Raw genomic sequence first — 18,645 nt, forward strand, 5'->3', positions numbered from 1 at the left:
ATTTTTTCTGAAAAAACAGTGGGTCTACTAAACAATAGTTCATAATTCCATATGGATGTCTTTGTGGTACGTCTTAAACTAGGTCCCCATCAAAGTTTAGTTTAGAGATCATACCTCTATTATTAAAACAGCTGAGTTTTTTTGGCTTGGCTTTTCCTCAATATTATATTATCACAATAACAGGATGGGATCTTGTGATTATCCCATTAGGTAAAACCTGCATGTGGTCCAAAATAAAGGAGAGTTTTTTTCAGTACTTCACTGTCCCTAGTAAGGTCAGCTGTTTGAATAATAGAGGTATGCTCTCTAAACTAAACTTTGATGGGGACCTAGTTTAAGTCGTACCACAATGACATCCGTATGGAATTATGAACTATTGTTTAGTAGACCCTCTGTTTTTTTTTTTAGAAAAAACGTCTCTTTGAAAATAGGTCTTTCTAAAAAAGTAGATGTGGGTTAAAAATTGTTTTTAACTTTCCTTTTGTGTATACAATATTTTTTAACTCTTTAATTTTAGGATAGGAGATATGGGGTAACTATCTACAAATGCCTTTGATTCTGATTATGTGTTAGTATGTCTGTAAAGGTGTTGTCAGCAATATGAATATGTATAATTAATAAGATGTTTCCACGGTTTAGAAATTTAACTAGAACACTGTCCTGAAGAAGGTGAACATCATCTGAATCACCGAAACGCCACGTCGACTTTTGTTTTCTGAAAATATTGTAATGAAATGTTTTTATGGACTTATGTTTTTAACTTTATGATTGTAAAAAATATATGAAGATTTTTTATAATATTTTTCTAGTTTCTGTGGACTAATTATACGTTGTTTTGCTGACACGCCTAGAAATATTCTGGGTTTTTGGGTGCTAATTACTAAAGGGCAACAGTTATTGCCATCAAACCGGATTATAAATCTGGCGGATATTGATGCATCTTATCTGGGATGCTACTTGTATTTCGTGAACTGCCCTGTCCCTATCTTACACAGTAGGGTACCTCCCTTGTTTTGTGATAGTGTTCCTTACCACACCAATGGATAGGGAATCCAGAAGGCTGGACACCTTTGGAAAGAGGATGTTCTCTTCTGCCAGCCTTGCTCCTAGGTCTGTTAACACCATGTGCCTCTTGGGCCAGTATACCCAGACAGTATGAGGTAGTTGCACATGTGCTGCTCATGGTCTCAGAGGAGGTCCGAGACATCCAGACCATGGTTACTGTCGATTGCAGGAACGCAGCAAAGTTCATGATACACTGGACTGGACCTGATCGACTCGCTGGGTAGTGCTTCGTAGGTGGCACTTCGTCACCAAGCCTGGATGAGGTCAACTGGTTTCCCTTATAGACAATCCCTTAAACGACACTCGCCTCTTTGGTGACAAGGCAGATTCAGCGCTCAAGCGCTTCAAGGACAGTAGGGCTACGTCCCCGTTTTTGGGACTCTCAATGGCTCCATGCCCCCAAGCTAGCACTATTCCACCTTCTGCTACTTCGGTGGTCACGGTAGGGACTACCAGATGCATCCATTTTCTCCCCGCCACCACAGGCAGTAGACTTGTAAGTCCTTCCATGGCTGCGGACGTGGCCTTGCTGGCAGTCCATAACTTCAGACAAGTGGGTGCTCCAAATTGCTCAGAGGGGTTATGTCCCTCTGTTCATGGAAACCCCACTAACCATTCCACCATCCTCAGATCGCCTGACGGAGAACCACCTTGCCCTGCTGTATCAGGACAAGCAGGATCTTTTGGCCAAAGGAGCCATTGAGAGGGTGCCAACATCAGAAGTAGGTTGTGTGATTGCTATTCCCGCGATTTTCTAGTGCTAAACGATAAAGGCCTCGCCCTACACTAGACCTGCGCCCTCTGAACTATTTCGTGAAAAAGGAGAAATTCAAAATGCTCACGTTGACTCCGGTCCTGTCTGCCCTGGATCCACAAGACTGTATGGTAATGTTGGAATTGTAGGACACGTATTTCCATATACCCGTTCTGCCGGCCCATAGACGTTACCTGCGGTTCACTGTGGGCAACGAGCCCTTTTAGTTTGCTGTGCTTCCCTTTTGCCTCACCAGCCTCCCTCAGGTGTTCACAAAAGCGATAGCGATGGATCTCATCTCCGGAGCTCATGGGTTCCAGTATTCCCCTACTTCCACTAGTGGCTGCTGAAGGTGGGTTCGCCCAGGCGGTTGTCACCCACCTCCAGACTATAGCAGACATCCTGCATTCACTTGGGTTCTCTACCAACATCCCGAGGTCACACCTCTGAGACAATCCCATTCATCAGAACCATTCTGGACACTTTGCAGTTCCACACCTATTATCTGGATTGGCGAGTTTAGGCTACTCGCTGTTTCAGCCTCTATCCGGCTGAGTCTCCTGGCCTCCTGCTGGTGGTACATGCCTGCTGGCATATGCAGGTTCTGCAGTGGGACCTGACATTGGCATTAAAGGCCTCCCTCATTTCCATGTACAGAAGGCTGATTCAGGTGTTCACTGACAACACCACAGTCATATGGATGAGAAGGGGTGTACTGGACTCTGTCCCAGGAGGCTCCTCTACACCTCTAGACATGGCTGGAATGTTAGGACATTTTTCTGGTCGCACAATACCTGGTGGGGTCTCTGAAAGCCAGGGCACACAAGCTCAGCCATCAATGCCTCGCAAATTATGAATGGTGTCTACTTCTGGAGTTAGTTCACTGTCACTCCTTGACTGGGTGAACATTGGTTAGATCTATTCACCTCCACTCCCAACGAGCAATATCAGCACTTGTGTGTTGCAGTTTCGAAGGCAGCTCTCGTTCAGAGACGTGTTTTATCTTGAGTACAGCTCAGGTTTCCTGCACGCCTTCATGCTGATACCACTCCAGCCCCGAGTTCTGAAGAAGATCAGGATGGACTGGGGCCAATTCATCTTTGTGGCTCCGAATTGGGCACGCTAAGGTATGGTATCCCGAACTCCTGAGCATAAGCACTGATCCTCCAATAAGGCTGCCCCTCTGGGAGGATCTTCTGTTGCAGCAACAGGGAGGTTCTGCACCCTAACCTGTGCACGCTACGCTTTCATGCATGGAGATTGAGTGTAGACAGTTGAGAGTCTTAGATCTCCCTTCCGAAGTCTGTGAGGTCATCTTGTCAGCCAGTCGTCACTCCACAAGTACTGTTTACGGCTACAGTTAGGACAAGTTTGTGACTTGGTGCACTGACATCCACATTGACCCTCTGTCTGGTTCTTGTGTGAAGTGTTACTCTTTGTGTTGGATTTCGGACAGCAAGGCTTTACTCTGGGCACAGTTAAAGAGTATCCTTCAGCCATCTTACCTTTTCTGTGGTTGCCGGATCAACCCTTCTTGTTCAAGTCACCTGTTGCGACACGTTTTCTAAAGGGCCTCTTTCCACCCAAACCTTTTGTTATGGCCCAATGGGAACAGAAAATTGTTTTTAACTTTCTTAATGTGTTCACCTTTAGAACCCATGCATTCTTGCCCCCTGCGACTCCAGAGATCAAAATAGTCTTCTTGTTGCCCATCACATCAGCAAGGGTCAGCAAACTGCAAGCGCTTTCTGTTAACCCTCCGTACACCAGCTTCTTACTAGACAAACTGGTTCTCTACACCCGTGCCTCCATTCTGCCTAAGGTGGTGACACCATTCCATGTCAGCCAAAGCATCACCCTTGCAACATGTAATGGTCCCTCTAAGGAGAAGAGACTCCATCGCATGACCCCAAAAGTGTAGTCATTCACTATTGATTGCACTAGAGAACACCAGGTGGAAGATGAGCTCTTTGTTGGGTTCACTGGGGCGAAGAAGGAGAAAGCAGTGCAGAAACAGACCATCTCCAGATGGATTGTACTCTGCATTAGGATCTGATATACACTGGCCAAAAAGCAACCCCCTCAGTGCTCGTGGGTTCATTCCACCAGAGCCAAAGCTGCAACTAGTGCACCATCCTAGACATCTGTCAGGCTGCAATGTGGGGATCTTTGCACATGTTCACCAAACACTACTGTCTTGACAATTAAGTCTGTCATAATGGGTACTTTGCCCATTCAGGCCATCAGAAATGCTTGGTCTGAACTAGTTCGCAGACTCACTGCCGTAGAGGTATTGCTTTGGTGTCTAGGTAAGAAATATGTGGCTAGATGTCTCTATCAGATGGACAAGTTACTTAACTTTGGTAATACCTTATCTGATAGAAACTCTATCTAGGTGAAGATTCTTCACCAACCCTCCCAAACCCCTCACTTCTGTGAACTGGTTTTCCTACCTTAAAACAGTCCCTGTAGGTCCTTAGTTCTGAACCCTTCTGATGTGTCTCAGAGCTTCTATTGTGGAAATAGTAATGAAAAGAAACTGATGTCAGCCCGCTGGTGTGACGCTTATATAGGTGCCACACACGTCCCATCCGGCATGGAGGACGCAGATGAGTCATTCTGCCCCACCTACTGGCGTGCAGAGGTACTGCTCAAGATTTTCGCGATCCAGTCTGACGGCTGGGAAATAGTCTAAGGTAAAGAATCTGTGGCTAGTTAGCGTCTCCACCAGATAAGGCTGCCGAATGTAACTAACTCATTCATTTATTTCTTGACTGAGAAAGACATTCTAAAGCCTTATTCACAGACACATTCACAAAGAGTTAATTGTACCATTTTCATATCCTGCTTGAGCAGCCTTATTTTTGTTTTCCAAGAAAGACCAAGATCTTCCACCAGGTATCATTTATAGAGGCTTAAATCAGATTATCATTTGCCTCTTACTAAAGCTATTTTGGAGTCAGTCCAAGGAGCACAAGCTTTACTAAACTTGATTTAAGAGGAGCTTATCATCTGCTGAGCATAGAGGAAGGGAATGGGTACAAAATGGCAGCACTCCAGTTGAGCATTTTGAATATCATGCAATGGCATTTGGACTGTGCAATGCTCCTGTCACTTTTTAAAGCATTTTATTGATCCAATATTCTCATATGTCTCAAATAAATGTATGTTGCTCATCTTCCAATTCTCCAGAGATACAATCTGTCCTGTAAATATGGTAAGTGTGAGTTTGAAAAAGATGAAGCGGAGTACTTGGCTTCACACCGCATGGACTCACACTGCAAAATGGTTTATTGTGGAGACAGACTCTTCTGAACATAACTATTCAGTACTTGAGAGAGAAAATTTAGCCATGAAGATGGGGAGTACTGACTGGAGGCATCTGTTGATGGGAACTAGAGAACCATTTTAAATCCAAACTGACATTCAAAATTGAAGGTCTTTTCGAAATCTCATTCAAAGTCAGATGGACATTTTCCCCCCAGAATGATCTATCATCACCTATATTTTAGCTTCTAAGAACATGGTACTGGATATTTTATCCCATCGTCATCCTCAATCATCACATACTTAGGATGCACCTGTAATTCCTTTTCAGTTCAGTTTTTTCTAGAAAAGTTTAAGATAGCCAAAGAGAAGATAAATCCAAGCAACTGGAAGTTCTTCTTTGAAAAACTCCCCTAGATCAATGAAATTAGCTATATTTCAATCAAGAAGCTATTTTTGCTTCTTCCAAAAATTATAATTGGATTTTAGAAAGCTGTGTCAAGACGCAGCCATTTCAGGTCATATAGAAGAAAAACAACTTTGGATTTAGTATCGCAATCATTTTGGTGGTCAACTGTACATCTTGAGTCTCAAACAAATGTTCTTGCTATCCTATTTCTTCTTTTTCTTTTGAGCTTTATATAGCGCAAACTCGACCCGAACGTGTCGGAGCGCTAAAACCTTTTGCATATTTCCAGTGTTTACAAGCACCTCTTGAGCTCTGGCATATGAATGCGAAAGATTTTATAACAGATTTTATATCTGCAAATACATATACTTTGATAATAGTTACTGTTGACACCTTTTCGAAGGTGGTTCATTTGTTTTCTTTGACCACATTAACAACAGTTGAAGTAATGTTGTAATGGGTTCTTGACTTATTTGTTTTGATTTCATGAGTTGCATCATTTCCGAAAGAGCAACTTAATATTGCTCAAATTTTTGGAGAGCCCTATGTAATCCATTGGGACCTGAAAGCTTATTATCTTCTGGTTAAAATCCCCAGTCTAATGGGTGACCTGAGCAAATAAATCCACGCCTGGAGCAATATTTATAATGCTTCCTTGATAAAACAAAAAATTGTTTGGTTTTCTATTTATCAATTACGAACACCTCCAATAACACTACTACCCATAATGCCATCACAGTTTCTCCTTTCTTATGTATGCAGGGATTTCATCAGAGAATATTTCAATTGACTCTTTGGTTCCAGAGACTGCTGATTACAGAAACATAGACAGCTAGTTTCTGAAAGTTTACATCATTCAAAGATCAAGATGAATGAGTATGCTTAGAAAGGTCTGCCGATCTTCTAGTTTATTCAGTTCATACCTTGCAAGTTACGTTTAGAGCACAACTTTTTGATTATTCAACAGATCAGTTCCCTTGAAAAGTTCAGTAAACCAACAAGCCTGACAGTGGAAACCTCTACTCAACAGCACCTAAACTGCTATCCCTCAACTATTCTAACCCATCTATACCTGCTGGGGTCTGTGTGTACACTGGATCGCACCCACCATCCCAATGCAAGTCCCCATAGGAACCTAACAATTTGAAACAAAAGCACAGGTGCACCACACATCAATTTCAATGCAGAAACGACAATTGTGTAGTCTGTATCCAACATTGATGGTTTTCCAAATTTTTCTTTTTATTTCAATTTCAATAGCTTTAAAATGAGGTCACAAACATCACTTTTCACAGCAATACAGCCAACGTGTTTCGTCCTTATAAAGGACTTCTTCAGGGCACTGAAAGTTTGTCTGAGTCAAACTCATCAAGAAGGAAGCCAGTAAATAGCCGGATCCGTAGCCTATGAGTCGGTCCCCATCTAAATCAAGGTTATTCAATATCAAGTATGTACACTGACTTCATCATAGTCATGAAGAGGTAAGGAGATATGCTAATCAAGAGTGACGGGTAGGTCCGATACCGAGACACAGGATGATTGGATAATGCATACAGGGGATCACGTCTCAAGTAGATGATAAAGCAATTAAATATCAGCCAAAATACAGGTTCCTTATCATAAAAGGAATGTGCTAGAAGTATAAAAAGGAGCCCTCGGGTCGGGGAAGCATCAGAGCGAGGCTCTTTTAAGCCTAGTTATTATCACCCTGTAGAGTTACATAAAGCTTCGTATCATAAGCCACAACAAAGTGAGAAGCCGACCCAATCCGTGTCACTTCAATTAAGCTTTATATTATGTGCTCAAGAAACCAGCAGCCGAGAGGAGGCTGTCGTGGTGTCACAAAATGGCAAGCGTCACGGTGGGAGAACCGAAAAAGACAGGAAAGTTCATTCTGCTTTTCAATCATCTCAATTGAAAACATATGTTCTTGATCCTTACCATCAGGCTTCAGCTGGAACTCCAGAAGTTATGTTTCAAGCGCAACCTGAATATGAAGTTCATAAATGTGTTATTCTCTCAGCTTGTCTTCAATTTCTGATCCACAGGAAGGTTTATTCTTCTAGTGAGCATTCTTGGAAAGATTAATCTTCAAGAAATGCTCCCTTGCTTGTTTGCTGTTTCTTCCAACAACACTCTGATATGCCCAGCACTCTGGAGGGTTTGTGGCAGGGGCGGAGCTGCTGTTTGAAATGTACGAAGAATGCAAATGGGAACTCCTCAGAGGCCTCTGTGAGCCAAAAAGCAGGAAGGACAGCTAGCACGGACAAGCACCACATCCAGCATGTTACTGTGCACCCACAGAGCATCAGCCACCCTGGAGTCGCCAAGCTCGTTGTCGGCAAGCTAGCCTTTCTTCCTAACTGTGATCCTCTTATTGAGACGCTTGCCACTTTTCACATATTCTAGTCTGTGCAGGGAGGTGTGGTATCTACTTGGAACAGTAGTCCTTTCCTTGGAGAAGATCTGCCAGACCTTTTCACTCTAGCACTTGACACCTTCAGGGCCAGGTTCACGTTTCGTAAATACCCCAATAAAATAAAATAAAATACATTATTTTGTTTTCTCCTACTTCTTCAACTCCAGTCCCTTCCTAATCTGATTTGCCTGCCTACAGCATTGGTATTCCTGTCGTATGTGCTTCCTCCCCCTCCTCTTAGCAAACCACAGTCTACATGGCTCTGCCTTGGCACCTTTGTCGGGTTACCTGTCTTTGTGGAACATCCACATGTCTTCAAAAAATGTTAACAGTATTCTTGATTTATCATGCAATGACCAGCTTGCTTCAGAGCTATGTACAATGGTGACAGTTTCCTGTACGATTATCTTGTCCAGGGCATTTCTATGACTAGCCACATCACATCATTTAGTGAAGGTATAAACTCTTAACAAAGATCATCATTTTTATTACTTATTATCTTCCAATGGATTTTTCCCATTCTGCTTGTTCTACCATACACACTGTTCTTTGTTTAAATGCATATTGGAAAAGAATTCTGAGCATCGTGAATGAGCACTTTTTTTGTGTGCTCCCAACATATCAAGACTTCTGAATTTGACTCCTTTATGGATGACGCAGTTATGATGCAAAGTCTCCTGAGTATTCTGGACAAATATCGATATTTTTTAGAGTAAAGAGATGGACATCACCACCTGCTTTTCTTCTTCCTTAATTTTTGAACTTGATAAATTGTATGTCACAGCACACTATTCAATAAAAAACGTAGAATTTCATTCATTCAATGATGTTCCTAGCATCTCATCAAAAAAGTCTGCTAATTGTGTCCCTTACTAAACCTTGGCTCTGGGTTGCAAGCAGCAGGATTAGCTTGCGTCTGTATATGTCAAAGAGCCCTTTATTACAAAACACTTGGCCATACAAAGACTGTAAAAGAAGGCTATTACATTTTGTCTGGCTTTCTGGCGGGGATGAATTGCACACCATTTTTTACTTTACTCTGTAAAATGTATGTGACAAAAATTATGTGAGGCAGAAACAGTGACGGCTCAAGTTACCATGTACTTTGGTAATAACACGGATTCTGACCTTTTCACTACAGTCATAAATGTGCGACTGTTTGTTCAACTGTGCACTTGCTTCAACTAACATGTTATAATTACACCACATTTATTTCCACTAGCATAGCATAAATAAATGTTTAGCCTACATATCCTACACCATTATCCTATACATAATACATACACATTTTAGGTTTCCTCCTTGATTCCGACTGTGCAATTATTTGGGCATTACTCAACTACTATTCAATTCCCTACTGTGAAGACATTTATGAGAAGGCTGGGTGCAAAAGCCACTGCAATTTTCGCAATAACAGGCAAAATACTGATTACTCCTACCTTTTCTTCCTTTTTAGAGTCACGTCCATCATCACCCTGGTAGCATAAATACTGGACTATGTAACAGCTTATACCTCAGCTTCCTAGCCATCAAGATAGGATGCCACTAAAGGATTCAGTACTCTAACACCTGTATTCCGATAGGGTTCCAGAGATCACAACATGGAACAGCTTTGAAGCAGCTAAAATTAGCAAAATGCTCAAATGTAAAGGCCTTTAACCACAAACACCACCATATATGTCTTAAAAATCCCATTACAACAATCCCAAATGCAATCTTTGACTCTCCTATACCTGCCTTTTGTAAATATTACAAATCAACACTGAGAGGTCACTGCCCCTTCAGAAAAGCTGTCATATCCATGATGTTTCTCTCATTTAATGTACCTGCCCACTACACTGCTCATAAGCTTCTTTCTTTATCAGCACCAAGAAGTGTCTCAGGAAAGCATTGAGGTTTACAAAAACATTTAACATAAAAGAATGGGATTTAGACATATAAGCATTTAAACACATACACAACTAATAGACAGAGTTCTACAAAAAACAGAAGCTGATAAGAAAATCAGAAAGGACTGAACAGTGGATAAGACATTAAGACATTTATTTTCATTTTTCAGGTAAACTCTGGCCATAGTTGATATGCTTAGAGTCTATATCTAAATAAGGGCATGTAAGACCCAATACACTTTAAACACAACAGTAACTGGCCGATAGTGAAAATTAAATTGTTTCCACTTACAAACTAATAGCAGTCAATGCACCCGTGTCCCTGTAAATTGGGCTTATAAAGACCTGGTATTTTAAAGGTCTATGCCAGCCACCCATATTTTTAACTTATTTGTATAGAAATATTTGTGGGATTTAGATGACTTTCTCCTGTTGATCTGATAACTCCCAAAGCCCTTCCGATCTAAAGGTCACCCTATTGCTAGAGGCGTGTGTTTTTGCACAGGAAATCACTTTCTTTCTCTAAAAGGAGGGTGACATATCACATACTCTAGTGGAAAAAAAACATTACGAATATGCGTTGCATTTGTACTGTTTATTGGATTGGCCTACTGAATATTGACAAGAGCAATACAGTGAAGTATATATTCACTATTCCCAACACCACATCTATGTACTTTGAATATTTATGTACCGTGTAGGTACATATGGGTGGAGTTAGGTATAGAAAATCTCAACTTGCTTACCTGTCGATATGTTTTTTTCAATATATATTACCCTTGATATTCTGACTTTGATATTTAGTATGCAAACCATTTACTGTGCGAATTTAGAGCAGGGGGTTGATTAATCTAATAAACCTATCAGCACAGAAAACCACTATCAGATTTGTGGGATACATCAGCAGTTTCATACCTCGTCCTTTAAAGCTCCGATCGCTTCATTTGACCTCAGCAAGCTGACCTTCAGATGCTCAATATAAGCAAGCAGAACCATAAAAGTTCATGCATCACTTACCAAATGCTTTCTCCGTAAATACTGCTGGCGGAGGATCACCGGTTTGACTATGAGCATCCATGGAACACAAATAAAGGCACAGATGACCAGGAAGCATTGAAGGCCAATCTGTTGGGCAAGAAAGTCAGAAGAAAGAGATGTAATTACCCCAAAAAAGGGAGGGTGCTTTTATTGCAGAGTCAATAAAGCTACAGTTATACATTTACTACCTATGAAACTTTGGTAGTCATAGCCACAAAGTTCATGCAGTTTTGTTGTATGCCTGAAAACTGTGACTTTCTACTTAACAGTTTTCCTTGAAGTAGATCTAAAGATTTAAAAGGGCCTATTCCTAAAACTAAAATAACTACGAGCAAATAACAATTTTTGCACTGTAACATTATTTGTCTCCCTTCCATTCCATACACTGCCACACATAGAACACTGAAGTATGCACAGAAGTGATGAATGGCATGCTTGAATTATTCTCAGCCACTGGCAATTATTTGGAGCTGCACCCCAATCCATCATTGTTTGCAATCCATACCATCTCAGCCAGAACACTGGCAGAAGATGGCATTGTAACTCAAGCAATGGAACTAGTGATAATAAAGAACTGAATGGCCATCTGCTCTCAAGTGTGCATACAGAATTTAGCATACTGTGGTCGACGTGGCTGCCTCTACAGAATTCAGAAATTTAGACCAGTTTATGTATTCGAAGCTACCTTTTTTGCTCATAGAATGTAAGGTGCTGCAAATCTTACCCACGATTCAGTATTGAACATCTCTAAAACACAAAATAAGCAGAAGCACTTTAGGAATTCATGGTAAAATTCATAGTGTGAATTTTACTTGCTCAAACTGTAGGGCAATAACTAATTCGCTAATGGCAAACGGTCCCAATGGAAAAGCTCCCACTTAAGAAATTGTTGTGGGCGGCCTCAGCAGGTACTGCTGCACTTACAGCCATTGGAAAGGTGTTGCAAAAGGCCTCCTACATAGTTCATATCAATGTGGTAAGACTCACTAAATACACATTTTGAAATACAACTGATTAATACATCGGTCGCATCGCAAAATGGAAGCACAGGCTGCAACCAGTCTATATGGAAAACGCAGGCTACTTCGTAACTTGTTCCACTGTACATCTGGCCCTGTGCTTTGCTCTTTTTTTTAAAATTTAACTAATAGAACAGTAATGTGCAACATTCTCTATTTAAAAAGAATCCATTATTTAACACGTTCATTCCTTAAATTATATGCGATTGTTCTGTGTAACGTTCCTATGGCTTATGCCTCTTGTGCAGAGTCACCCCCCCCCACCCCCCCATGGCGCTTTTTAACTGTGAAATAGCATACTAAGAAACTTAAATTGGGCAAACATCTGATTGATTTAGGTAGTTTTTCTAATCAGATACATTAAAAAAATCTTGCCCCCCCCCTACTATTTATAAAGGGGTTACATGCTGCACATAACATGCAACATCCAGTGCCTTTAAAAACCTGAAACATTTTTTTATTTTTATTTTCAAAAATAAGAATGATTGTCACATAGATATTTTAATAGCATATTCTTAGTGTTGATCATGTCATCCCCATATCAGCAACATAAGTAAAAGCTATGTATACGGTGGCTGACTGATCAATCAGGCCTTTGTTGGGCAAAGCTCTAAAAAAGTAAGGCAAGTTGGCTCCAAATCAATGGAGCGGAATTCTAAACACCAACTGGCATAGGATGTTATATCCCAATTATCTAATACTTTGTTACTTTGGTGATTATAAATACAAATGAAAGTATTTTAGGAAACCATATTTCCTACAATAAAACCTTATATATTTGTGATGTGCCACTGATAAACTGCATACTATGTTCTTACTTCAGTCAAATTAATTGCGTATAAACCCTACTAGCTTCAGTGCCACATTGTCGACATCACACACCTATCCTTTCTATAATCTATTTTTTTTCACAGACAATAAATACAAACTAACATGTTGATGGAGCTATAGGCATAAACTAAAACAGGAATAACATAACTTGACTTTGAGATAAAAGTCTTTTGATACTGGGTGACGTATATTGAAAAGGAACAGGCTTTTAAACCCGCTACAACGGACTTTAATAGTTGAGCAATTACAACTGAAAATAAACCTGTTAATAATGTTAGATTTCTGCAGGTAATGCTGATATAGTCATATTGACAACGTGACACACCTGTCCACTGTAGAGATACTTTATAGACGTGTCTTTATAATTGAAAATGAACATGTTGATGAGATGGATGAGGAGACTTGGGGCGTCCTTGGACGTGCTAGCATCATAGGCACACCACTTGTAGATGATCAGGATCACCAGGTAGCCAAACAAGGAGGACATGAAAATAATTTCCGGGATGAACACCAGGTAAATATTTAGTGTCTTCTTGAAATAACTGGAAAAAGACAAAAACAGATTATCTTAAACTGTTTTGAAAAGGAATGAACAAACTAATAATTCAAAGTTTTCAGCTGAACTCAACATTTCGCAGAAGAACTAATCAGTAATTTTCAAATCTAACCATTTCACTGAGGAATTATCTTTAGAAATGCACTCTTGACCGCATTTTAATCAATGGCATTCGAAGTAAACAAGCATGGTCTTCATCAATGTGAGTATTAGGCTAGGGGAATGCGGTCTTGGCTAAAACGGACCACCATGGTTAAACATATGATGACTAACAAGCCATTTTATTGACTCAACTTAAAAACAAAAAAATCAAAAGAAGAAGCAACGTACTGAGATAATGTTTCTATGGCATTCTGGCGCAACTTTCTACAATAAAAGGCCTCTTCAATATGCATTGCAACAATATTTGTTTTAAAATAGGGATTTACATAAGTTTGGTGTCAAGGCATAAGGTCTTTATACTGTGTAGGAACAGAGCACAAAAGGGACCCAGAAACTAAAATGTCAGTATAGTAGACTGAAAACTGACGAAATGAAGAGGTTATTTTTTGTAAGGCAACAGAAGTGCCATTCCCATCAAAAGTTGACTATTGGAGTATAGACAATCTTAGGCTGGAATGGCTCCACTTGGACTAAGAAAATTGAAAACAAAACCTCTGCTACCTAGATTAAAGTGCGGTGTTTTTACAGGGACTATGTTTTCGTTGCACAGGGTGGGACATTAAGAGACAACTTGGATTGGTACTCTTTATCAGTGCTTCTTAACCTTTTGGCTTACGTGGACCCCTACTTAATCCTGGAGCCCAGGGATCCCCACTGAATCCTTATTGGAATCTGGGGACCTCCCCCACTGAGTAACTACTGGAAGCCAGTGACCACGGCCTAAGCAATTTTGATCATTTGAACTGCAAAACTATACAGAAAAAACTAAGAAAAAAGCATCAATCAAACAAATATTTAAAATGTGAAATATTTTACTTAATTCCAAAACAAGTTATAAAAAATCTAAACTTGAATGGAAATGTTGGAGCTTTTCTACATTCTACATTCAAAGGAGGCCGCTCATCATCAATTCGGTTTGATGCACTTGCACTGCTCCCATAACTCAATATGAGGATACTTCATTTTTAGCCTCCAATTTTAAATTCCTTCACATTTACAGAATGCTTTAACATTTTTAATTGTACATTTTGTTTCTTTATTTAAATACATTTATTAATCTATTTTAAATTATTTAATTTTTCTAAGAAGTCGCAGACCCCCTGAGCAGGCTTCACAGAATCACAGGGGTTCTTTGACCACATGTTAAGAACCAAAGCTCTAGATGTTTGTCTCCCAGAAATGTGAAAATAGGAGAGGCCTTTCTAAACAGCACTTCTGTGTGAAGAGGCGAGCCCTTCTGGGCCCGTCCGCACTCAGCGCCACCCATGCATCCCTGATCTGCCACTCAGTGGGATAGTCCACCTCAGGTTAGTTACTCGGGAGAGGTTCTGTTTGACTATGGGTTAAAATGGCTTGGCTATAATGAATTTCCTAGATGTGTGGCCTCTCATACAATGACTTCTAAGCCAGGTACTACTTTGGAAATACCATTATATCATAAAGATATACCAAAAAGGTGGGCGGACATGCTTTCAATCAAATGCCTACTATCATGGCGGAGGAAAAAATCTTTGGATGGAATAAAAACGTGACAGAAGAGCTTATACTTCTACCCAGAAAGGGATGCACACTTGAGGTTGCTCTAATCAATGTTAGGTCAGTGGTAAATTATTGCGTTGAGCTAGATGTTCTGATTGTCACTGAAACAATGTTTAGAGACTCCTCTTCCCCAGATATCGCAGTCTTATGTCCTATTGGATATTCTACAATTCACCAGTCCATCCCCTCAAGCATGTTGGGAAGTGTAGCAATAATTTGTACTAATAATTTCCTCATTAAAGAACTCACATTGGGATAGCTGAAATTTAACTTTGCCAGAAGATTACTGACCCTACACATCAGAAATGGCACATATTGAATCCTATATTTGGTCCACGTGATTATATAAAGTGTGGTGATTTTCTTCCCATGGTCTAGACAGATCATTGTCTGATCAAATTATTTTTTCAAGCTTGCACCTTATAGAGACAAGTAAGCTCTCACTCATCTCGGCTGAAACACTACTGGAATACTGTTGGACCTGGCCCTTTTGGCAGGTTCACCCCAAGACTTTTTTGCTTTTTCCTAGCCTGTTTCTGGAACCTGGTGTTAGTGATTTTAGGTCTAGGCGCACTTTTTCACTGTGGTACAGTGTAAAGTGCATGTGCTCTCTGTGTATGTGTGGTGAGTGACCTGCCCTCCCATAGGAATGAATGGGGAATATGTATGCCCATGGTAGTTCCTGATGTGTGGGGAGTGCAGGGTCGAGTTTGATATGTGCGAACTCGTGAGATTGAATGCTGCCTAATGGTGTATGCGGCATGATTGTGTCTAGTCTAGAAGTGCCACTTTGAGAAGTTGGCATATTTGTGTAATTTGTGCCTGGCGTGTGATTGGCTGGTGAGCCTGGCCCAGAGTGCCTGGGCCTGCTTGTGGATTAACTGTCTGGTTTGAGGGTGACAGGGGCTGCAGAGCCCCAGGAGGTTGTCTGAGTCAGCCCGTGGATGAAAGGCAGCATCTGCTGCCAAGGAAGTGGGTGGAGATAGCACCTGAGAGTGAATGAGGCTGTGCCTGCCTGCCACAATGCTGGCTCCACCTCCCCGCTGGGCGACTGTCACCTCTGTCCCTGATACGGAAAGGACTTCCCTATAACCAGTTCCAGCTGGTTCTCACACTGCCTGCACAAAGACTTCAAAGTCTTTTCTGTGTATAAGAAGGGGCTGTGTCCCCTTCCAAAATTGTTCTTGTTTTTGGACTTGAATCTGCCAGGGGCGTGCTGCTGCTTGGGCTCAGGGGAATCCCTGAGCCCTGCCCAGCCCCTGGACTCCTGATGGACTTTCCTGGATGACTGGAGGACTCCTGGGCGGCCCCTCTGCCTTGCCTGGGCTGATGGGGGGACTTTGCTTTGCCCCCTGGGAATCTCTGGGACCTTTGCAGCATGGAGAAGCTGCCTTGTCCTGCAGAGAGCGCTGGATTTGTATTTCTAGCGCTTGGGAGCGCTCTGCCTGTTCTCTAGCGCTTGAGAGCGCTTAACTTTCACGTCCGCAACTGCCCACACCGCATTTTGCCCGTATTTTAATTATTTATTTAAATTCGGGTGCTAACCCGTGTGTGGCGCCTTAGCGAGTGCTCACCTCGCTTCTATGTTTATATTTAACTTCGAGGGTGCCCACCCCTCATTTGGTGCCAGAGAAATCGCTGTCCCCCCGCCCGGAGCCGTGGACGGAGACCCGGAGGCGCCGCGCTGTCATTGGCGGGCCTGGGAGGCTCGCCCTGTGAGGCCGCGAGCTGATTGGGCCGTTGGAGGGGGCTCGTCCCCGTGAGCCGCGCTCTGGTTGGACGGATGAAGGGGAGCAGACAAGATGGCGGCGGCCGCTGCGGGGCTCCCGTGCCCGAGAGGGAGCCCCGAGAGAAGAGAGGAGCCGAGAGGTAGCGTGGCCGGGGCTCGAGTGAAGAGCCCTGTGTGCGGGCAGAGCGCCGGCCCGTGGCCCGAGTGCGGAGAAGTGGCGGCAGCAGGGAGGACGCCGCAGAGAGCGGCGCGACGATGGCGCCTCCCCGCAGCAGAGCCGGTGAGTGAAGGGCTGCGGGGGGGGGGGGGAAGCTCCGTGCGGTGCCGGTCTGAGGCACTTGAGTCAGGGCGGCCCCAGATGGCAGTGAGCCGCCCCACCGCATACTCCTTTGGCCCACGAGGACATTGTTGTTTGTGTTTAGAGCCACGGAGGCTCTAGGGGGCATATTTCATTTACGAGCCCAGCGAGGCTCGAGGGCCCTTTCTGTGTTTAGAGCCACGGAGGCTCTAGGGGCATACCTGATTTACGAGCCCAGCGAGGCTCGAGGGCCATATTAGTTAGAGGGGGCGTCGGGGCACATTGCCGGTGCCCGCCCCCTCCTGCCTGCGAGGAATTTGTTTTTAGAGCCTGTGTGGCTCCCAGAGTTGGCGCAGTTTGTGCCTAAGGGTCAGTGAGGGCCCTGGCGCAGTTTTGAAGTTCCCCAGCTGCCCAGCAATTAGTGGGCAGCTGCACCGTTTAGGTCTTGGGATGTTACCGGGTGCCCAGCAAGTAGTGGGCACCTGCACCGTTTAGGCCCCTGACATTGAGACTCAGGGCGTCCTAGCCCCAACAAGGCCAGTTGGCCTAGGGACTGCCCCAGGTGGTGGCTTAGGTAGGGTTTGCGCAATTGTATGGGTATTGCACCTCTGAATGTGATTTCTTGCATCATGTGTTATTCCTGCACCTCTGAATGTTTTTAGACATCATGTGATTTTTGCGCTATTGTATTGTTCTGGTACCTCTGAATGTATTTTTATTGCATCATGTGCTTTGTTCTTAACACCGCTGAATGTGTAGGTTTATGCATCATGTGTTTCCCTTTACTACTCCTCTGAATGTATATTTATGCATCATGGGTAATGTGTGCTTGCTTATACCCCTAAATGCTGTGTGATACTTAGGTGGTTGTTCTTTTTAGTACAGGTGGTCCTAGTGAGGTCCTGGTCCCCTGCGTGACATTCTCCTAAGGTGGTTAGGGTTGCGTAGGTGGTACTTACCTGTTACCAGTAGGTACTGGTTGTGTTTTAGAACTGTTACTTTGTGCTACAGTGATTTTATATCCTTTTATTCTAATTTCTGACAGTATTTCTATTTCTAAAAGTGCTGATTATGACAGTGGCCCATGTGGCCCTGTCCTGTGTAAATAATCCCATGTGAATATTGCCCGTGCCAGTTGGCACAATGCATATGTGTGGTTCTATCTGATATGTTTTGACAATACAAAAGTTATTTTAATATAACCTTGTGTGGAGTTCCTTTTGTGGTGTGCCTAGGATGCTGTTGCTGTTGTGTGCTGGCGCAAATGCTTTACACATTGCCTCCGAGTTTAGCCTTACTGCTCGTGCCAAGCTACCAAGGGGGTGAGCAGGGGTTATCTTGGCGTGTGACTCCTTTGCCCTGACTAGAATGGTGGTTTCTGCCTGGCTTTGGCGTCAGCCTTAGCCTACCAGAAATAGCCAGTTCTAACATTGTTGGTCAGCGGTGTGGATTTGGACTTGTGTTTGCGCAGTGCCACAGCGACAACTGGCTACATTACAAAACTCTGCATTTTTTAGATAGTCACATGTTTGGGATTATTGTTTTTGATTTTGTTTTTCCTCAAGAGTGTCATTTTCAAATGGTGTTCCTGCGCTTTATGTTTAGTGGCAGATGAGAGAAAGTGACAGGGCGGGTCGCCAGTAGAGGGGGAGGTTCCCATAGATTAGGAA

The 18,645-nt window shown here is 42.6% G+C and overlaps 1 protein-coding gene across 7 annotated transcripts in view; it reads right to left on the reverse strand.

Moving 5' to 3' along the window:
- The window catches only part of ATP6V0A1 (ATPase H+ transporting V0 subunit a1), a 290,761-nt gene that overhangs the window by 105,203 nt on the left and 166,913 nt on the right, over nt 1-18,645 (reverse strand). For all 7 annotated transcript variants that reach the window (XM_078645385.1, XM_078645387.1, XM_078645386.1 and 4 more), the window contains 2 exons: nt 13,017-13,233; nt 10,821-10,928 (listed from right to left, as the gene is read on the reverse strand). In XM_078645385.1, coding sequence (XP_078501511.1) covers nt 10,821-10,928; nt 13,017-13,233 — 325 coding nt within the window. The remainder of the gene's footprint in view (nt 1-10,820; nt 10,929-13,016; nt 13,234-18,645) is intronic.

This window comes from Lissotriton helveticus, chromosome 5_1 (genome assembly GCF_964261635.1).
Source record: "Lissotriton helveticus chromosome 5_1, aLisHel1.1, whole genome shotgun sequence".
NCBI lineage: Eukaryota > Metazoa > Chordata > Amphibia > Caudata > Salamandridae > Lissotriton > Lissotriton helveticus.